We start from the raw sequence: 22,816 nt of genomic DNA on the forward strand, positions 1-22,816 counted from the left end.
TTGTGTCATGACAAAACATTGAACTTTCTTAAGACATGGACAAGACAGCTAACATTGGCTAGGCAGGGTTGGAAAAATCTGAAATTTGAAAAAGGGATTAGAGGCACTTTACTCAGTTTCCAATATTTTGAACTGTCTCATGCACTCATCCAAGCGTTTTTATTTAATCATTGCATTTGGAAGTTACATCCACCTGCAGACGCTAGGATTTGAAATTGTGCATTGTGTGACATCACATGTGCAAAACGTTTGCCACACAACCAGTTCCTGTCTTTTTCAGTCCCCCGATCTCCATCCCGGAACGCTTTCCTCCATTTACCTGGTTGAGAGGCACTTCCGCCGGCTTGTTTGTCGCCAAACGTTGGCGGCGGCGTCTGATCGACTTTAGCACCCCCCACGCATCTCCTGTGTGGTCTCCTGACACATGTAAGACGATGAATTCCACGGACAGGCTGAGTGTTGGCGTCAAATGAGTGAATATCTTAAGTAATTTGTAGGTAGGAAGTCATAGAGAAGGCTTGCTTCCAGAGTGAAATAAAACTACGCACATGTACATACAGAATCCCAAGGCCGTAAAGGCCAAACAACTACTGTACAGTACATTGTATTAAATGGACAAAGTTATTAAAAAACATCTTTTTGTAAGTCTGACAAGCTTAGAATAGTTGTCATTGAACCACGGTGCAAACAGTTACAGTATATGGTGCATTTGAAATCGATTATCAATAGATTTACGTATAACAGTTCAGTTATGACAGCTCAAGTTTACATATTGATGATATTAAATAAGAACGCAGGAAATCACATTCTTTTATTTATTGATGCTTTTTACCAGTACGCACATCTACATTTCAAGTCCATTTTAGTTAGTAATAACCGTTTCAACATATTTTCAATTTCAGACGCACGTCACCTCAAGAGCGCCTTCTAACGGCAGCATCACCTTCCTGCATCGTGGAAGCGCAACACAAAGATAAATTGTCCTTTTTTTTTTAATGTATTTGGGGACTCATTAAGGAACTCAAATGAAACTTTGACATAATGTGTAAAAATCCACCTTCAACTGCATTGAATGTTGACCATGCAATTTTCCGGAGAAAGACAATTTGCTCCGTTAGCTCCCCCATGTCCTCTGCAAAGCAGCTTCCATTTGGTGAACAATGTGGTTACCGTGACAACTGTGAGCGTCCCTGATGGTTGCGCGTGGCCATCTCCATGCGGCGGTACCACGACTTTACTTTGGTGTTGGCCATCATGTCATCGAAGGCCTCCAGGCCCTCCATCACACGCAGGACGCCAAACACCGCCTGATTTGATCCAGCGAGCGGCAAATATGGTGTCAATATGGTGTCTACATCGCAGATTTTTACCGTGTTTCCTCACCAGGTCTGCCAAGTTGGGCCGCTCTCCGCCCATGAACTTGCGCTTCTTGCCAATGGCCGCCACCCAGTCATTGACGGCCTTGTACAGGTCCTGACGCACGTCGTCCTGAAGATTGTGCCTGGAAAAAAAAAAAGGAGCACAAGCGCGAGAAGTAAGTGACGGTTCCCGTGGTCCCGAGTGAAGTACTTACCTGCTTTTGAGACGCTTGGCGATGATAAACATGGCAGCGGCGCCGACGTACTTGGCGAAGAAGCCCTCCAGGGTGCCGAACTTGCCCTCGCGCACAATGTAATCGAAGGACGCCAAGGCCTCTCCGGTGCTGCGGTACACGTTAGGCGAGATGAGATGCACGAGCCAGTCATCCGCCCACTGTCGCCACTTCATCTCCTCCCTAAAAGCCAAATACACACCATCATGCATTTAATATTGGCTGCCATTGACAGTGATAGACCTCCAATCCATTTCAACTAGGGGTGATGAAGAATGGTCAAAATAGGTAATAGACACACACTGCTTACTTCTGCATGCCTTTGTCGGGGTAGACCGCGGCCGTGTCACCCTCACTGAGCATGAGCCAATACTTGTTGTTGTATTCCGTCACCTCCTTGCCCCTTTCGTTGACAGACTTCATCTCAGGGTAGCAGCGCAAAATGTCAGACAAACTGGAACCCCTAGCAAAGATTTTTAATGTAGTTCCATATATTATTCAAGTACTGTATTTTTCAGATGATAAACCACTTTTTTCCCCCCTCTTTTAATCCTAATGATTATCAACGTGGTTTCACGGTAGTTCTTCACCTAACAGTGCTTACTTGCTGACTAAGTAGGTTTTCAGTGAACTTATGATGACAGAGGAGTCGTTTAGTTGCTGCAACAACAAAAAAAGAGGACGTCACATATCCACACAGAGCCCTCAGTGAAGATGTGTGCCGGTCAGCGTTAGCGTACCATGTTCTCATCCACCATTAAGATAGGAACCTTTCTATAAGTTGACCATTTGATCTCGCCTCGCATGACTGGGTTCACCTCCACCACTTGGTAGTCCAGGCCATGGTAGTCTAGAAAGGCTCGGACTTTGCTGCAGAACGGGCATGTTTGATACTGGTACAGGGTCAGGGATGGGAATGCTGACGGCGAAGGACCTCCCTTAGTGGGCGCCTGAGGCAAAGAAGACAGCACGCATTATTTCTATTTGACAAGAAGATGACACTGGGACATTAGGAGCCATCACTTTTGGTACATCCCATGCGCTTGTATTGAAAAATATCAATTAATTGTAAGAATGATTAATTACAATATTAAAATTAGGAGTGGGAACCTCTTGGTACCTCACGATACGATACGCGATACAAAGCTCACGATAACGATGATCTGACGATATGGCGATTAGAGATGTCCCGATCCGATATTTGGATCGGATCGAACGCCGATATGGGCAAAAAAATGCACATTGGTATCGGATCGGCCGACACAAAAAAATTCCGATCCAGACTTACGATCCAGTTTTTTTTTTTTTTTTTTTTTGAAATTCCAGTCTGGGTTTCCCAGCGCACCGATTTACATAATCCATTCCAGTTTTTGCTTCAGTTTCCCTGAAATCCGGTCCGCATTTTACGGCACATCTTCAACAAACTACATTACCGTCTGCCAATTTACCGAGAGACTTATCGGTAAAAATGTCAGCTGTGTGGGATCATTTCACCTTAAAGGACGATAAAGACGAAGAAGCAGAGTGCAACATATGCCACAATAAAGTCAAGCGTGGTGGTAAAGCTGTAAGAAGTTTTAATACAACCAACCTAATCAAGCATTTAGCGAAATACCACGACAAACAATATAAGGAGTATGTTAAGAAAACGGAAGACAAAAAGAAAGGTCATACGCAACTAACACTGGCAGAAACTTTTGCTATGCGTGACAAACTGGCACTCGACAATCCCAAAGCCCAGGGAATAACAAGTCATTGCTGAAGAATTCATTCTGGATGACGAGCCATTATCTCTCGTGAATAAAGACGCACCATGCAACACTTAGAACCAAGGTACAACATGCCCAGCCGTCATTACATCCTTGAGCGATTCGGCCGTGGAAGATTCGAGAACGATTCACAAACATACAAATTCCGATTATTGAAATATGTCAAGTAAAGCGGAACTAATACACAGCGCGGTCTTCGGGACGCAATGACAAACTGACCGCATTGCGTCCCGAAAGTAAACATCATGCTTGTCATAGACCCGGGTAATGCCAATGCTCAACTCACGGCTTTAGCTCAACTCATGCCGCTGGATAAAAAACACAAGAATACCTGACTGCTGCTGACAGCCACTACAAACTACGTCATCGTCGTTTTACTGGAGATGATAGATATCATATGTATATAGAACTAGATGCAAAACGACAGACTCGACTGCGTTACCAACACTGAAGTATGGAAAACTAGATGCGTTAAAAAACAGCTGCCATCTTAAAAGAGAAGACCTCCCTAGTAGGCTGTTGTGAACCTTCCAAGTGAACCTAATTAACTTTTTATCTAAAATACTCCTAAATTGGCAAAAGCTTGACTTGAATGTATCTTCAAAACAGTTTTAAAACTTCCACATGTCGAAAGTAGACAGAAGGGAAATTATGGAATTACGGGAGCAATTTTAATAACTTTGACAGTTGATTCGCAAAAGTAAATGAATTGAATGTAGTTTAAAGCTGCTGATACAGAATGTGGACTTGAGTATTTTATTTACTGTTTTAAAATGTTAAAAGCATCTAATAGCTTGGGGGGTTTGTGGGATTTTCCACTGAGGTTGTTTGTGTTTTTTGCTTTTTTAAGACAGTTTACAATATTATTTGCATGTTTTACTGACTGACTATGCCATTTCTGTTTGTTATTTATAATGTTTTGTGTTTGTCACTGAATAAACATGTCAGTTTCTTGTTACCAACCATTGTGTGTTATTCAAACTCACCTATTTCAGCTGGCTAGTTGTTATCAAGAGTACTAAAACCCTTTTCAACATGAGTCTGACAACTAAGTAAGGAGGCAAAATAACTTTAATACATGCTCAGATAGGCCTGTATCGGTATCGGCCAATATCGTTATCGGATCCAAAGTGCAAAACAATATCGGTATTGGATCGGAAGTGCAAAAACCTGGATCGGGACATCCCTAATGGCGATACAACGATTATTGATACATTTGTAGAATATCCTAGAATGATTTTCCGACCGGCAACTAATAAACAGAAAAACAAGCTTCTGAATAGGCAGTGATTCACTCTCAACAGGAAATTACCTATAAATGCCCTAAAATGAACTGCAAGTGGCCTGTAAATGCCCTGAAAACCCCCAGTCTAAATGGATTGGGCGTTGTGCATTGATAACCTTTTGGGATACAAAGTATCACGATATATCACCATATCGATATTTTGTCATACCCCTAATTACAATACACAATTCCAAAAATATATAGTCCAGAAGGCTGGATGGAGGCTGGGGGACTGCACTGGGTCCTATGGTGCTTTATCCACTATTGCCCCTTTCCCACTGAAACTAGTGGGTCAACGCGCGTTTTTTCTAAGCCGATGCAACCCACTAGCAATTGGCATTTGGCACCTTTCCCATTGACAAAAAAAAGCCGTGCCTTTTTTTTTTTTTTTTTCCCCCCACCCGTCAAACCCCCAACCCCTCCTCAGCTGTGCATAAGGTTATGTGACATCACCACGCTAAGATGCCCGTCGACAAGTACGACCGAATTCATTCAGTTCAAGGAAGTAAACAATGCAGAGCAACATGGAAGCCTCCTTTCTCCACGGATGGAAAGGAGCTGGCAGGTCTCATCATCTTTCCAATGCTGGGACATGCTATTGGCTCCTTCTTCTTCTACTAGCTTTGTTGAAAGCATCGACCTAACTATGGTTGTGGGGCGTGTTAAATGGGAGGCGATGTGCTTGTTCCCCTGAGATAGCAGGGGCAGTGTCAGGCCTGTTTGAAGGCTCCGACGCAACAGTTTCACTCTCCGCACGACTAACACACACATTAGTGTGGGCACACGAATGACTGAATGCAACTAGACACATACTGATATACAAAACTGGTTGTGCTAGGATAAGTGGACTCATTCATACTGGACTCATCATGGGTGATATGTCTGAATACTGGGTTCTCCACAACACATTAATGACATTGCTTGCGTGCTCACCTTCCACGATCACATTCTTATCCGACCTATCTTCCTTTTTCTTATCCTTCATTTACAGTCTCCCTTCCTCAAATGGTGCCCCTTGGTAAGAGTGGTCATATCGAGACAACAATGCTACTTACATAAGGTAGCGCCACCTTTTGCTCCAATTACAGCTGCAAGTCGCTTGGGGTATGTTTCTATCAGTTTTGCACATCGAGAGACTGACATTCTTGCCCATTCTTCCTTGCAAAACAGCTCGAGCTCAGTGAGGTTGGATGGAGAGTGTTTGTGAACAGCAGTCTTCAGCTCTTTCCACTGATTCTCGATTGGATTCAGGTCTGGACTTTGACTTGGCCATTCTAACACCTGGATACGTTTATTTTTGAACCATTCCATTGTAGATTTGGCTTTATGTTTTGGATCATTGTCCTGTTGGAAGATAAATCTCCGTCCCAGTCTCAGGTCTTGTGCAGATACCAACAGGTTTTCTTCCAGAATGTTCCTGTATTTGGCTGCATCCATCTTCCCGTCAATTTTAACCATCTTCCCTGTCCCTGCTGAAGAAAAGCAGGCCCAAACCATGATGCTGCCACCACCATGTTTGACAGTGGGGATGGTGTGTTCAGGGTGATGAGCTGTGTTGCTTTTACGCCAAACATATCATTTTGCATTGTGGCCAAAAAGTTCAATTTTGGTTTCATCTGACCAGAGCACCTTCTTCCACATGTTTGGTGTGTCTCCCAGGTGGCTTGTGGCAAACTTTAAACGAGACTTTTTATGGATATCTTTGAGAAATGGCTTTCTTCTTGCCACTCTTCCATAAAGGCCAGATTTGTGCAGTGTACGACTGATTGTTGTCCTACGGACAGACTCTCCCACCTCAGCTGTAGATCTCTGCAGTTCATCCAGAGTGATCATGGGCCTCTTGGCTGCATCTCTGATCAGTTTTCTCCTTGTTTGAGAAGAAAGTTTGGAAGGACGGCCGGGTCTTGGTAGATTTGCAGTGGTCTGATGCTCCTTCCATTTCAATATGATGGCTTGCACAGTGCTCCTTGAGATGTTTAATGCTTGGGAAATCTTTTTGTATCCAAATCCAGCTTTAAACTTCTCCACTACAGTATCTCGGACCTGCCTGGTGTGTTCCTTGGTTTTCATAATGCTCTCTGCACTTTAAACAGAACCCTGAGACTATCACAGAGCAGGTGCATTTATACGGAGACTTGATTACACACAGGTGGATTCTATTTATCATCATCGGTCATTTAGGACAACATTGGATCATTTAGAGATCCTCACTGAACTTCTGAAGTGAGTTTGCTGCACTGAAAGTAAAGGGGCCGAATAATATTGCACGCCCCACTTTTCAGTTTTTTATTTGTTAAAAACGTTTAAATTATCCAATAAATGTTGTTCCACTTCACGATTGTGTCCCACTTGTTGTTGATTCTTGACAAAAAAATTAAATTTCATATCTTTATGTTTGAAGCCTGAAATGTCGCGAAAGGTTGCAAGATTCAAGGGGGCCGAATACTTTTGCAAGGCACTGTAATGATATTTTGTATTACTATTCCCTTTATTCTCTTTGTCCCACCTTTTGCTGTCCAGCCTCATTCTCTGAGTAAGCCGAACAACCAAGTGGCAGATTAAAACCGTTTCAGCCTTTAAAAACACTCAGATTTATTATTCTCCGTGTCCAAGCAGCGGAACGTGACACAAAGAAAGCATTTGCTATTACAATATCAAGGTGGCATCATTAATATAAAAGCTATCGCACCTTTTGGGGTAATTTTCATTTGCTGCAAATAAAATCACGAAATGACATTCAGGAGTTATGTTGTCGGTCAATTGCTTCTTTGTATCAGACTTTTGGTGACTAAGAAATCAAGTTTATAAACTAAGTTAATGTTATCCAGTGGAGGTGGAATACGCCTTCATTTCGCCTGGAACCAAGCCTCTCACCTGAGTTTGCTCCTGTGCCAAGTGTTGCTGCTTAGCCCAGTAGAATTTAACGGTGTGGTAGAGCCCCACACCAGCGCCGAACAGGAAGGCGCAGCCCAGTGCTCGGCTTCCTCCTGCCCGCACAGACCACAGTAATCCGGCGCGGGATCCCGTCCCGCCTCCGTAGTAGAACCTCCGGGACACTTGGGAGTCGGCGTTCCCAGGCAGGCGAGCGCCGTTGCCGGGTCGCCGTAGTGCCGTACTCTCCATAATCGCGCAACCGACCTTTACCAACGATCTGGCGCAGGCGGCCGCCATGTTGGGTTTACGTAAAGTCCCACAATGCATAGTGTCAGCAATCTTTTCACTGGGTTTCACTTTTCCCAGGGTCTAGTCTGCCAGGCGAGGCACTGCTACTTTTAACGTTATAAGTACATTTACGAATTTTTAAACTAAAGTTCAGGGATATTTAGGCAGATGATTAAGTAATTATTCTTAACTAGTTGAATGAATTCCCATGAAATGTACTAAGCACACAAATTAATAATACATAATTGAAAAAGTAATATTAACCCTTGTGTTCTGTTAAAATCTGCCACATTTTTGCAAGTGGTTTGAATAGCGTACCGCACAAATGCTATTTGTAGACCGTGACGTCACCATCGTAACCCGGAAGTGGGTCAACATAGACACCCCCAAGCATACAATCCAGGTTATTACTGCTTGTGTTCTGCCGGTAATCTTTCAAAAAAAACATGCCGAGTAAACACTGGTGCTATGGATCTTGTAGAAACGACTCTGGACATTACACGATATGAAGGATGTTTTCATCATATGTTTCCCAAAGCCAAAAAATGTGAAGAATGGCTTAACTTGCGCGGACATCCAAAAGACCAGATTAACACCAGCAAGGTGAAGTCATTCACATTTCATATGTAGTAAACAATTTGTTGGAGGCCATGGTCCTACAGAGGACGAAGAGGTAAGCCATTTTGATATTTTTACTTAATTTTTAGCTTTGCTTTTTGTCGTGCTATCTGTCTGACAATGAATGACCTGAAATAAATTAAAATGGTATCTGACTGCCACTGTTGTTACCTTTTCTGTTGTGAAAAAAAAAACAACTTTAGTGAGGGGGAAGTGTAAATAAATTACAGAATTAAGATTTATTATTAATGAAAAAAATTAAAAGTGTTCATTGGCTGTCACTGAGTAGCATTTGGGATACCCAGAAATAGTTATGTAAATTGCCCAAGAACTGTCAGAGACGGAAGACAACCATTCATTCATTCATTCATTTTCCATGCCGCTTTTCCTCACGAGGGTCGCGGAGGTGCTGGAGCCTATCCCAGCTAACTCGGGGCAGTAGGCAGGGGACACCCTGAACTGGTTGCCAGCCAATTGCAGGGCACAAGGAGACATACAACCATTCACGCGCACACTCATACCTACGGACAATTTAGAGTGTTCAATCAGCCTACCATGCATGTTTCTGGGATGTGGGAGGAAACCGGAGTTCCCGGAGGAAACCCACGCAGGCACGGGGAGAACATGCAAACTCCACACAGGAAGGCCGAAGCCCAGGATTGAACCCTTGATCTTAGAACTGTGAGGCAGACGTGCTAACCACTCAGCCACCGTGCCGCCCTGGAAGACAACCAGAGGATATAATATATAAGAAAGACAGGGCATAAGGTGGTAAAGCATAGATTGTTGAAACAGAACAATATTATTGTCAGTGGTGTAAGGCAATTCACACAACATAAAGGTGTCGATAAAAAACCTCTCAGCTTTCAGGAACCATTGAAATTTTTTTGAAAGCACAAACCATGTAGGACACAGGTGTCAAACCGGTTCCAGAAAGGGCCTAGTGGGTGCAGGTTTGCTTTCCAACCAATGAAGAGGACACCTTTTCACCAATTAGATATTTTACATGTGTAATCAGTTAAACTTTGTCAGGTGCTGCTTGTTTCAGCAGGAAGTTCTTTGGTTAAACTCTTTGCGCGTTATCGGTTGGAACAAAATCCAGCACCCACTAGGCCCTTTCTGGAATCGGTTTGACACCTGTGATGTAGGAGTTACAGTAGTTCAAAGTACGCATGCGTGAATGTGTCGCCGCTGACACATCCGTCAGTAAAGGGTTAAGAAAAAAGTTAGATGCAACAGTGCAACCAATGCAAAAAGTGTGGAGCAATGTCAATTTTTTCCAAAATATAATATCATTCAGGCCTAACCCAAAAAGCTATTCAAGTTATCTGGTGAAAATTCTTCCAATTTTAATATCTCAATGTATTACAACCCCAAAGAAAAAAAAATCGCAATGATGGTTTTTTCCAATATCATTAAGGTCTATTCTAGAGTACATTAAATATTAATGCAGCTTTTTGTGTTTAAAATTGCTTTTCAAAAAAGTGATGGAAATTATTTTTCCATGTATTGTATCCTTAGGGGTAAAACATGGGAGGCAGGCAATAGGTGATGGCGAAATGTGAAAGTCATCGCCGTTGAGCTGAAAGCCAACACATGTGGTGCGATGCGATTGCAGCGGCAAGCGACACACATCGCTCTCTGGCTGTGAGTCATTACTCATGGGCTATACATTTCACACCTCGTCACACTCATTCCATAGAAAATGCATTGAATGCGAGTGATGTCGCCTCCCGTGTGTTTTGACCCTTACTTGCACACAGTATGAATACAAATTGTTACAATTACAAACTTTAATGCAGGGTTCACTAAATCCGGACCTCGGTGCCACTTTTCCTTTCGTATTTTCCACGTCTCTCTCCCCTAACGCACCTGAATCAAATGATTATTTCATCAGCAACCTCTCCAGAAGCCTGATAATGATCCTGATTATTTTGATTCAGGTGTGTTGGAGGAGGGAGACATGGAAAACACGACAGGAAAATTGGCACCGAGGTCCGGATTTAGAGAACCCTGCTTTACTGGTTCATAAGATGTTTTCACAGCCACATGCAGAATAATTTGCATATTGCCTTGTTGACCAAAACAAACACTGAACAAAGATTGCAGCGACACTTGGCCCCTATGGGTTGCATGTGGCCCCTGTTTCAGAGAAATCCTAGAACCGCCACTGGCTGGGATGATGGCTTGTACACTGAAAGGTTGAAGATGTCAGTGAAGACTGGTTCTAGCTGACCAGCACAAGTTGATATCGTGTGAGATCTTCCTCACCAATACAGGCCTCGCCACGAAACTTCATTTTACACTCCACTTTTGCTCGACACAAGCTTTGAAGCCTGTTGTATAATTTTGCCCATCACTATTGTGAGAGCAATAGATAGGCACGCGACAAAGAACTACAGTCGCTAGAATAACCGCGGTTCGTTCAAGGCCCCCGGGATTTTCCACAACTTTCCAAATGGTCTGTTTTCGTTTCAAGTGTGCGATGTTCACGAACATCGTAAAGGGCGGACCCCCGGTCGCGAAAGCAGAGATTCGCCTCCGCCCTCCCCAGCATCCATTAAAGCATCCACGGTCGCGGTGGCACCGCCGCATCCAGTCGGGGCGACTGCTCGAGCGGGGGATGATGACAACGACGGTCGTGATGGAAGTCTGGTGTGGAGAAACGGACAATTTCTTCTCATCCCAGCCGACGACGTCGCGTTGTTTTCGGATGACATCGTGAGGAGACAAATAAACAATATCGCTCGCATTTAGCCGCCTAGCCAGCTAACGTCAAGCTATCTCTTTAGCTCCACGGCTGCCTCTGTCACCCCCACCATCCGCCCCGTTTCGGTGCTTTTCTCCCCCCGCCATGTGGAGACATGCTGGCGGCGACGAGAACATTTCTAGACCGTAGCTGTCGATTAGCAGCACGGCTAAGTTAACAAGCTCGTTTTCTCTTTTGAAACCCCCTCTTCGTCTTTTTTTCCTTATTCTCTCGAAGAGGATGCTAACCGAGGGGAGCGACTGACGACTGGTCGACTTCGGTGCACCTCATCACGCTCATGAAGGTCATGACAGCGAGAGAATGATCATGCTGGAAAAACAGGTAAAGTGGGACATTCTGTCCTTAGAAGCACACCTGCACCGAGCGCTCATTTGCATGCTGCTAATTGGGCTAATTAGCATAACCTGTGACCGCTGAGATGGTCCATTTATAGATTATATTTCAAATTACGTTATCGTTGTCCAAATTTGTTGTCCAAACGAATTTTGTGCAACGTTTTTCACCTAAACTAATGTGTTGTGTGGATTGAGTCTTCTACATTGCAAAAAAAATAACGCAGTAATATCCAATTGAAGGGGTTGTTGGTTGTTAATACATAAATAAACAATACGTTATATGTGTCCCACTAATCCAAACACGGTACTTTGATTTCTTCTCGTTTATATTTCCCATTCGTGGATTAGACCCCTAAAATGTTTTATCAAAAGCTGTTTTGTAATTGTGGGTAATATAGTTTAATATTACAGTGAAATTGCGTAATATTTATTTAATGGTATAACAAACAGAATAATACATCAATCTCTGTGGAAGATTATAGACGTCACGTGACCAAACGTGGAAAACATGTTGATATAATTTTGCAATAAACTATGACAAATGGTTCGGGTAATTTCTCGTTTTGAATTTGAGGCATTTACTTGGATAATCCCTGGAATTTCAGTGTGAGTTTATTGGTGGACACAGTGTATTCAACTGAAACAAAATAGAGAAGGGATTTCCTGAGAAATGGATGAAACAGAAAAGAATGAGGAAATATGTTGAGAAATTTTCAATTTTTAGTCCTTAAACTGTGGATATGGAATTTGTTGGTCTTTTGTTTTTCTTACAGAATTGGGAAATGTACAGTATATGGTAAATGGTGTTATACTTGTATAGCGCTTTTCCACCTTTCAAGGCTCTCAAAGCGGTTTACACTACATCACCATAATGAAACATGGTGACACCAGTCATAAATCTTTTTCAGACCATCAAAGCTGATCTGGATTTTTGTATGTAATATTTCCACAAGGAGCCAGCAATTGGTGACAATAATTTATGGTTTAAATGGTCATCTTTGAGTCATGATCCGTTGGGCTATCTTTCCATAGTTCAGCATGCATGTGGTTAGCGAATTGTCGGGTTGTTCTGTAAAAAAAAAAAAAAAAAAAAAACCTGGTGGGTGCTCACGTGAAAGCAGCATGTTCTTTCCACATTCAGGAGTGACGCGTAGCAATTAGGCATGTGCCCGTATGATATTTTGATGGTATGATAACCTTAAGCCAAAATATCACGGTATCACGGTATTGCAATTACGGCTCTAAAATGGTTCACTTGGGATATCTGGGTTTAAAAGAAGAAAAAAAACTTGTTTTTTCCCATTAAACAGGATTTTTATTATTCAAAACATTAGCAAATTGGAACATAAGTATAAAATTAAGTTAAAATAAATTAAAAAAATAACAATATATTCAAACTAAAATTAAAATAAATGCATTCATTTAGGTCAGCCCAAACCCACAGCCACAGCTCAAGATTATTACCATCAGAACAAAATAACTGAATTATTTTCCTTAAAAAGCAAGTATGTATGACTCGCATCATGTCTACATTATACACACTCTTTCTCAACACAGACACTTGCCAGAGGGGAAAAAGCGTTTCACCACCACTAGACACACTATACACGCTGGAGTTAACTCTCGTAACTGGTGGGAAACGTTCATGGCAGTGTTTACTAACCTTTAATTTTGAATAAATGCGAAATCATATTGGAGGTATTGCCTCCTCGGCAGTCACCCACCGCAAACATGTTTTACATGTCGGTTGGCCCCTCCTCCTCCAAGCCGCGGCCGTCTGTAACTTTTCTGTAGCCGAAGTATTCCCATACCAACGATTTCATTTTCTTTCATGGTGGGAAAAAGTTCAGGAGTTTCACCTCCTTCAGCCACCGTGTAGCCCTAACTAGACTTAATGACACTGAGTAACAACTGGTGGGGGAGGGTTGAGCCTTACTGCTGCAAGCGAGGGATTTCTCCATGCAGTTTTGGGACATTAAAAAATAGCTAATACCTTAGGGATGGTATGACAGAAAATTTTTGCGGTGTTGAACCCTTGACCACAGTATACACTACCTTGAAACCGGTAATCGGCACATATCTAGTAGCAGTACTCATTAAAATCCTCCTGTATCATCCAAGTTGCGTGTAAATAGCCACTTGATCAATAGCAATAGAAAAAAGGTTTGATGAAAGTTTTCTGCGAATAAACAAACACTTGTGGCCACTACAGGCTGAAGGCTGGGATGAAGAGAGCGCATGCCTTCTACTAGCTAACTCCTAAACAACAGGCAACAATGGGTCTGCAAATAATTAATCAGCTCTGATCCAAAAATTCAGGCTTCAAGGATATATGCATATAAATCATCAGAATATACCTACCAAAATGAATTGTGATCCATCCACAAATAATTTTTAAAAAATCAAAGTGTATACATCAACAACAACATGAGCTTTGCCTTGACGGGTGTTCAGCCTGTAAAAAAAAAAAAAAAAAAAAAAGTAACAAAAAGGCTTTGGGAGCTGGCCGCTCGCAAAGAGAGTCAGAGACCCCAACATGGTGGCGTGATTTGTAGGTCGTCTCCTCCTATTTAGTGGTTACGATAGTCAATGAAAATATGTTCTGTTTGGCATCATCCTAGGTCAAACTATAGCCGGCCAACCAGCGGTTGCCCAATGGCTCAGTTTTTTATTGGCCTTTAGCAAATTATGAAAATATTGAATATGACCTATCACAAGAAGCTTAAGTTCAGCCAGCATTCAGTTGCACTTCTCATTTTAAACACTAGATGGAGCTAGTCACTTAAGCATTGTCCCTTCGTTAGCTCAGGGGTCAGACCCTAGAAACATGTTGCAATAAAGCTAGGAGACTATAAAATTTGAGTTAGTGAATGAGACCAGTAATAGCAGAGTAGTCCTCATGAGTCACATTTTCATATGTTTATGTATATCTATCTATCTATCTATCTATCTATCTATCTATCTATCTATCTATCTATCTATCTATCTATCTATCTATCTATCTATCTATCTATCTATCTATCTATCTATCTATCTATCTATCTATCTATCTATCTATCTATCTATCTATCTATCTATCTATCTATCTATCTATATAAAAAATGTAAAAGGTTTGCTGTAATAAACAATAAGGTAGATCAACATAAAAACATTTAAATAAAACTAAAATTAAGACAATTCATTGGTACCTGGGCCGACTTGACTTGCACTATATTCAGCCTTTGTGATTGGCTGCATTGGTGTAAAAAGTTGCGATGGCATTTGCACTGTCGCCATTGGCCTGTCAGTGAGCGCACAGGATGTGGTTCCTGCGGCTCCTTGTTGCCATGACGACAGCATTCATGTGCGGGACATCCTCGGCTATGTGGCTATCATCATTAGCACATGAATGGTAGTTCAATGGCCGCTTTGTTCACTGCGCGCTGGCGTCAAACATGGCCGCCCACCGCCGGCATTCGCTGCCAAGTGAAAGCAAAGGGTGGGATGGCTGGCGACCAATCGCATCCATCAGATCAGTGGGTGTAAAAAAAACTTGCATATCAGAGTTTGAAACATTACCTTAATTGTTACTTTGAAACGTTAACTCAAAACTGATTGTTGAAACCCAGGCATCGGGAAAGTAATTTAGGTGTAAAATAGGGTGTCAGTCATTTTGATTATTTAGGTGCACAAAGGCCTGCTTTTACTACTACTTCCCACACTACAGCAAGGTGAAAAATAAACTAAATTTAGTAACTACATTGTTTTAAACTCATTTTTACACTTGGACGATGCTTTAAAATGTAAAAATAATCCCAATTTTCATGATGGGTTAAAAATAGCCGTGACGTTACGTCTATTACTTCCATGGTGCTGCATGTAAACAGGAAGCAGACCACTCCACTATCACTGCTTTGGTGCCATGGCAACACCGAAGACACTTTTGTGAGAGCACAACATTCCAGCAGGTGTCTGACAGTGTGAAAGGGAGGCAGAGGAAAAGAAAATAAGAAATGGGGATTGAGGAATAGAAAAGGAGAGCAAGAAAGAAGGAGGGCAGGGTGCAGAAGTGGGTAGAATATCCAAAAATATTATTTAAATAAGAGAAGCATTACTTCAAAATAATATTATTCATGTAAAAGTGATCATCCATAAAATTTTCTCAAATAAAGTATTTTTTGAAAAGTACACTCACGTAATGAGTAATATTGTAACTACTTACAATGTTTGATATTGTTTTAAACTATTGTTTTTATCTTTTTTAAGCACAACATCATCTCTATGAACTGTTATTATTATACTGTTGTATAACCCAGCGTTTTTCAACCGGTGTGCCGCGAGAGATTGTCAGGTGTGCCGCGAGAAATTATCCAATGTGTTTTTTGTTGTTGTTGTTGTTGTTTTTTTTTTTTTACGTCTTCGAGCAGAGTTGCAGTAGGACGGAAGGAAGAAAGGAGTAGGTAGAAAGTTCTCGGTCGTGTGCAGATGAGTGAGGTATTGCTCATGTTGCGTTCAAGAACTGCTCGGATTTCTAGCCATCAGCGACCTTGCTGTCCGCGACAATGTGGAGCCTAGCATGTCTGCTGCACATCATTTGGTTAGACACGTCATGTGTCAATATACTCGAAAGTGTCCTTCGTATTTTATCCGTATGTGACGACCGTCAATCCTCCCCCTGTGTTTTATTCCAACACATTGTTGAGGACTGCAAGGTGGCTAATAGCTAGAAATCCGAACAGTTCTTGAATGCGACTCAAGCAGCTATCCAATCGCGCCATGGTGTCAAGCAAGCTTAAACGTCATCTTCAAACGAAAAACCTGTTGCTTTAAAACAATTCGATGGACTATTTTGTTCGCGTTTGTGAAAACACAGACGTTTTTCAGAATAACTACAAAGGTAAATGAGAAAGCCCTCAAAGACAGTTACCTTGTTGCTAAATCCAAAAAGTCCCACACTGTAACAGAGACATTAATACTACCTGTCTGCAAAACCATTGTCTGTGAGATGCTCAGCCCTGATGCGGTTAAAGACATTGCTCAAGTCCTGCTGTCTGATAATTCTGAGCTTTCTCAAGCCTAACTGCTATAAAAATAAAAAAAAAAAAATAAATAAAAACAGAGAAAGACTAATAGCTTTTGAAGAATAAGGATATCATCTTTGTGTTCGTCTAAACAGGCTCAAGTTTCACACTGAGTAAGTATACATACTGAGAAATTATTATATAATTAAATATACTGTACAGAAAATAATTTTGGTATATTTTTGGTTTGTGGTGTGCCCCGAGATTTTTTCCAATGTAAAAACGTGCCTTGACTCAAAAAAGGTTGAAAAACACTGGTATAACCTGTTACTTGATCACACTAGACCAAAAATACACACAAATCCTCGAATTCCTTCTAGAAAATCTACAGAAATGAAACATCACCCATCCAAAAAGCATGACTGCCCTCTAGTGAAGAAAACATTTCCTACCATGAAATGAAAATGATAATATCTCAGTTTTTTTCGGGATCTATCCGTGCTAAATAAAACGTAGAGAGAGCTTGGAACCCGTGCTTTTGAGTCATGTTGACGGCAGTTTGAAAGTTATTTTTTACGGTGCTTTAAAGAAAAAATCTTGTGTGTGGTCATGTGACTTATTTTACATCTAATAAGATAGCGTAATAATGAAATGGTAGAAGGAGTCGTGATTATTGTTGCAACGTCTAATTGGGGAAACTTATAGAGCCACTGCGCTGGCAAAAATAAAGTCAAATTTAATCTGTAGTGCAGGGGTCCCCAACCTTTTTTGCACCACGGACCGGTGTGATTTGGGCCTTTTTTTCACGGGCTGGCAATGTGCGGCAGAAAAATACAGCAAATATAAAATAACACGACGGGGCTAAAAACAAAAGTTAAGTGCAGGGAAAATATAACTCACCCGCTGAATCAGTGGGAGGCCTGAGCTTGTTTCGTTGAGACAAGATGGTCCCATATTGGTGTGATTGGAGACCGTGAGACAGTGTTCCTTACGTCTAGTCTGCTCCGTAACTTTGTCTTGGTTGCTGTCATTGCAGAGAAGCCCGCTTCACAAAGATATGATGCTGGAAATTGTAGCAAGGTTTTCAGTACTCTCGTAGCGATGTCAGGATATTCCGGAATGACATTAATCCAGAACCTCGGTAGAGTTGTTGTGTCAAATGTATGTTTATGGCCGCCGTCATTTGCGATCTCTACAAGCTGATCCTCCTGTTGCACAGACATGCTCGAATCACTCGGTTTATTCACAAACGGGTCACGAATCCACTCCTTCGCAGTTCGTGGGCTACATATTATGCAGAGCGGACTTGGCGCCTGACAGTCACCTGTTGCGACAAACCTATATTTTAGGTAAGATTCTTGGTATTGTCTGTTAAAAGATGATTTTGTTTTCTTCGAGGATGTAGGCTCATCTTCTGGCTCTTCAGATGCCCTTTTCCCCGTAAAAAATTTGTCCAAAGACGTCTGTTTTTAAGTCGTCTTCGCTAGAGTGGGGGCTAATTATTTCCGGGAACAAATGTGATGCCCCCGACCTACGGCCTACATCATACGTTATTATCGTGGACGAGCACACATAGATATAAAAAACAAGATGTACTGCTAGCAGTCCCATGGATTTCGATGATGACATTCTATCCAGTTGTCATATTATATCTAGAGTAGACAGGGATTTTGGTGTGTTAAGGGGCACAGGCCGAAGTTAATTCGGTCAGAATGCAGTCGTTAATCAATTATTTTGATATTTCTGTGCGGCCCGGTAGCAAATGCGCCATGGACCGGTGCCGGTCCGCGGCCCGGCGGTTGGGGACCCCTGATGTAGCGTTAAGAGGAAAAATATAATGACTTTAGTTTAGCACAAAGTAGCGGATCAAGAGTACCGTTTCTTCTTTACAAATATACTAAAGTAAAGGTAAAATGTATGGTGTGGCAGAAGTACTGTGAGGAGTACGTTTTTGTCCAAAAGTTACTTAAGTAAATTTAACAGAGTAAATGTAACGCGTTACTACCCACCTCTTGAAGGGAGTGTGAAAGAACAAAACAAAGAGTGAGATACAAGGAAAGAGAGAAAGATACTGAGAGACAAAGGGAGCGAGAGGGGAAAGGGAAGAGCGTGAGAAAGGGAGAAATGAAAAGAGTGGACAGTAGAGAGTGCAAAATAGAAGGAGGAAGGGAGAAAAGAGTAATCGGGAGGGATTGAGAAAGAGTAAAACAGTGCGATGAGAAAGGGTGAGATATATAAAAGGGAGTGGTGAAAAGGGATAAGGTGAGTAGAAAGCAACTACATAGATGGGGGAGAGAGCAAAAAAGAGGGTGACGGGAGAAAATGACTGGGGAAAGCTAACGGAAGAGGGAGGAAGAGGTGAGAGAGGGAAAAAGTAAGGGAGAGAGGGATGGAATAAAGAGAGGAGGGAACGTGATTGATGGAATGAGAAGAGGATGACGAGAGAAGAGGGAAGTGAAAAAGGGTTGTAAAAAGGAGCTTGAAGGCAGGAAATAGAGGAGAGTGGGAAGAAGAGGAAGGATGAGAATGAGAGGGAAGTAGACTGAGAGGAAGAGGGGAGTCGCAGATCTGCAAAGCCCCTCACCCCCAAGCCCGCCGCCAACAATCTATCATTGACCGTCTGAGACAGCGTGGACGTAAAAGTGGATTGCGCTAGTGCAGGATGAAGGCAACACTTGGACGAGCGGGACCAGTGGGCCAGGACTAGGGTGGGGTTGACGCAAAAACAACATGGAGGAGAGCTTCAATGTGCTGCGAGCATTGGCGCAACAGCCCGCCACCATGATGGGCACCTTAGACCTGCCCATATACCTTTTGGACCACCTGGTGAGGGCGCCACCACCACTCTTTATGCATGTTAGACATGTGATGAAATGTCAGGGTAAGTGTCAGTGGACTTATGGGCTGTCATTGATGACTAAAAACGTCAAATACATTTTGATGAGGAGAGGTGGTGGCTATCATTCAAGTTGGGATTTTAAATTTGGCTTCAAGCCTGGGTTAGGGTTTTTAAAATAAGGCTTCAGTCCGGGTCAAATGTTACAATTCAGGCCTAAGGTTAGGATAACTTGTGTGTGAAATTTGTACATGTCTGGTCAACAGAGGCGGTCCTGGCCTAAATGGTGTCCTGGGCGAACAGAGGTTTTTGTTAGAGTGAGCGTCCTTCGAGAGGAACGGCGAGGCGTGCTAGCGGAAAATCACTCACGTTCTCGTTGAGATAATCGGTTGAGCGGGAGGGTGTGATAGCTAAAGATGGGATGATACGATACACTTAAACGCACAATACGATGCAGCCTGGTATGCCAGGTAAAAAAAAAAAAAGTAATTAAAACATGTTTATTTTTGTTTCAGTTGCACATAGAGAAACACAAGGCCTATCAGTCATCTCACATTTTGTGGATTTGCGGCTGTGAAAGTATATTATCTAAAGCTACTGAAATACTTAGGAAAAAAAAAAAGAACCTGTTTAAAGCCAAACACTGTGTGAAAGCTATTATCTCTGAATAAAAATGAAAAACAAATTATCCCGATAGCACTTGTTGCCTTTTGTTCAAGCACATTCATATCATTTTCTTAAACAAAAAGCCAAGAATTCCTAACACTATTGATCTCATGGACTTCAAGACCACTTAATAGCTCCATGGAGCAGATGAACGTCCGTGAATCTTTGAATCAATTGTATGCTGAGCTTAATTGCTTCAAGAAGCTTCATTTGGCCATTGGGAAAGAAAGCCTCTGCTGCCACCTGCTGCAGCATGCATTGCTGTGCTACAGATGTAAATAACATTCAAACGTCCATGTTCTGTGCTATTTTTTCTTGCGTTACTGTTCCAGTTATTTCATTTATTGCGAGTTATACTATTTAGTATGTTGAGAGTTTGAATGACCTGTGATTTGATAACCTGCTATTACAGACTATAACTAGGCAATCCTCATACAGAGGATGGAAGTCTCATTAATGCAATAAATGGTTAATTGTGGTAAAGTTGCTGGGTCAGTAAATTAAATTGGTTAAATTGCCCAAATCATGCTGCAGTGCATTATAATGGTTATTCGTGTGTAGAATAACTCACGCTCCAGGCAATAAAATTACTCAGTCGCGCGCCCCTTGTGTGCCCTGAACAACTTCACGCCCCGGGCGACCGCCTATCCCACTCGTGCTAGGAACTGCCACTCCTGGTCAAGTGTGTTGAACCGCCGCTCTCAGCCGATACTGCTGTTTTGTCTGCTTTTTCACAAAGTGAGAATGGTTTCATGTGTTAATTGGAAACTGTGGATTATTTCATGTCACTTGAGTGGCTATTATCATAATTTGTCAGGAAGAGCCTTTGCATTAATTTATTGGAGGGCAATAGATATTCAATCCGTTATGACTGGGAGGGAAAAATAGAATTTATAGTAAAAATAGATTGGATGCAGGGGTCGCGTTAACTGAATATTTTCCGTCGTTGACCGATTTTTTAAAACGGTGACGGAAAAAACTGAAGTCCATCTGTCATTTTGACAGGTTGCAATTCACAACCCAGACCACAGGGTGGCGAGTGAGCATATTAATTAGCTATTGTCTCTCTTGATGCATGACGTCGTTGGCCTTACTCTGAAAAATGTCAAGGCAACTGAGTGTCCGAAGTTTCTTCAAAAAGCCCCAAAACGACGATGGTGTTGATAAAAGAGGTGAAAAAAGAGGGACTGCACAAGCGGGCACGCAATTCAAGTCCATGAGCACCAGGAGGAAAGTGTGAGACTGGGTTCAGGCCACAGCAGGGGAACTGCTAATTTCATTGTTCCATATGTAACTTCATCTGCTTGATGTGTGATGATGGCACGGTGTGGATTCTCTGTTAAGCTTGTTCAGACAGAATATTAATTTAAAATGAATGAAAACTAAATACTATTGAATATGTTGAAGCGGTATGCAATGTTAAGAGTCTTGTTAGCTCGAATTGCTGTGTCCAGCCGCTGTAGCTCTGCTGCTCTCTGTGAACTCTCTATTCAAGCCGGAACGCGCGCGGCTCTTAAGTGTCTCTGTCACGTGACTGTGTCGTAGCCGGTAACGCGCTCGGCCAAATGGACACACAAGTACGGAAGGTGAATTATGCCAAACAAAGGGTCACCACAATGTCATTATCATCATTTTAAAAATTTAAGTGACGGGTAAAAATAGATTATGACCGGATTTTTATGACCCTGTCAGTCAAAATGACAGACACCGAAAAAGTCTAGCGCAACCTCTGATTTGATGTCTAGTTAATCTTACATTTTTTAGGAGGCAGGTGCTGAAGAAGGTCTTATCAATCATGCCTATGAAATTCCAGTTTGTAAGCCACAGTAATGACTAACAGATAGTAGATGTTGGTGATGCATTGCTCTGCATTTGAGATCACCAATTCTGAGTAGAAGATGCAGTTTGGGAGACAAACTCCAACACGTTGGATGTCGAGCAACTTTTGGTATATGAATGTATAACAACAGTATGTGTCGTGGTAATTTCTAGAAAGTGAGTGTCATCATCATAAAAAAATGCGTATATCATCAAAAAACACAGATTTTCAGCGTTTTCACTGTCACTGTTTTGCGTGTTTTTTTTTTTAAGTTGTATTTTGGTGAAACTGACACAATCTACTTTTGATTTTGGTAGCTTCATCATTGGTGTGTGCATGCACTTGGGCATTTACAGTGTGGCAAATAAGTATTTAGTCAACCACTAATTGTGCAAATTCTCCCACTTGAAAATATTAGAGAGGCCTGTAATTGTCAACATGGGTAAATCTCAACCATGAGAGACACAATGTGGAAAAACCCCCCCAGAAAATCACATTGTTTGATTTTTTTTTAAAAAAGAATTTATTTGCAAATCATCGTGGAAAATAAGTATTTGGTCTATAGACCCTACCCACCGACGTCACAAAATCACGTGCTCGCTGTATGGTTCCGCCCACTTGTCCGTCATTTTGTGTCTGTATTATCAATGGTCTCAATTGATCGAGCAATTTATAATGCATTTCATGGAAGACCCGGTGCTTTCGGATGCCGTAAACTCACTTGATGCGTTGCATAAAAGGCGTTATGTGGAAAAGCTTCAGTTTATCCATTCGCCAGATCCATATTTGATGCCTAAATCGATGTTTTTCGACCCGCTGTCTCCGCCGTATTTGCCTGACATCTGCTAGCTACCCTGAACTGTACAACTATCTTGTCCACACAAAATCAGCCTATTCTCACGAAAGTTTGAAAAACTTTAAGAGCTTGGAGGCTTATAAATACTTCGTTGCTGGTTGGGTGAAAC

General features: G+C 42.0%; 2 protein-coding genes across 4 annotated transcripts in view; one reads left to right on the forward strand and one right to left on the reverse strand.

The window, feature by feature from the left end:
- Positions 1 to 801: 801 nt before the first annotated feature.
- Positions 802 to 7,846, reverse strand: ptgesl (prostaglandin E synthase 2-like). Its single transcript, XM_057831233.1, has 7 exons — positions 7,520 to 7,846; positions 2,332 to 2,541; positions 2,196 to 2,251; positions 1,902 to 2,054; positions 1,574 to 1,774; positions 1,384 to 1,501; positions 802 to 1,307 (listed from the first exon to the last, which is right to left on the reverse strand). Exons 1-7 carry the CDS (start codon positions 7,844 to 7,846, stop codon positions 1,167 to 1,169), a joined length of 1,206 nt encoding a protein of 401 aa, XP_057687216.1. The 3' UTR covers positions 802 to 1,166.
- A 3,151-nt stretch (positions 7,847 to 10,997) lies between these two features.
- LOC130913245 (ral guanine nucleotide dissociation stimulator-like) overlaps positions 10,998 to 22,816 on the forward strand; it is a 41,587-nt gene continuing 29,768 nt past the window's right edge. Inside the window, exons 1-2 of one of the 3 annotated variants that reach the window (XM_057831702.1) lie at positions 11,001 to 11,146; positions 11,218 to 11,516. Coding sequence is in view for 2 of the 3 variants with exons in the window: in XM_057831704.1 (XP_057687687.1) it covers positions 19,261 to 19,356 (96 nt within the window). In the remaining variant the exon portion in view is untranslated. Of the gene's footprint in view, positions 19,357 to 22,816 lie in introns of all 3 variants that reach the window. The other 2 variants (XM_057831704.1, XM_057831705.1) reach the window with 2 other exon arrangements.

The sequence above is a fragment of the Corythoichthys intestinalis genome, chromosome 3, assembly GCF_030265065.1.
Source record: "Corythoichthys intestinalis isolate RoL2023-P3 chromosome 3, ASM3026506v1, whole genome shotgun sequence".
NCBI lineage: Eukaryota > Metazoa > Chordata > Actinopteri > Syngnathiformes > Syngnathidae > Corythoichthys > Corythoichthys intestinalis.

Excerpts from the sequence above, each read along its gene's own strand:
- ptgesl (XM_057831233.1), bottom strand. The coding sequence starts at position 7,846 with ATGCATTGTGGGACTTTACGTAAACCCAACATGGCGGCCGCCTGCGCC. Across the intron at positions 2,542-7,519 it reads TGGCACAGGAGCAAACTCAG|GCGCCCACTAAGGGAGGTCC; the intron begins GTGAGAGGCTTG and ends TCTTTGCCTCAG. Across the intron at positions 1,308-1,383 it reads GGCCCAACTTGGCAGACCTG|GCGGTGTTTGGCGTCCTGCG; the intron begins GTGAGGAAACAC and ends GGATCAAATCAG.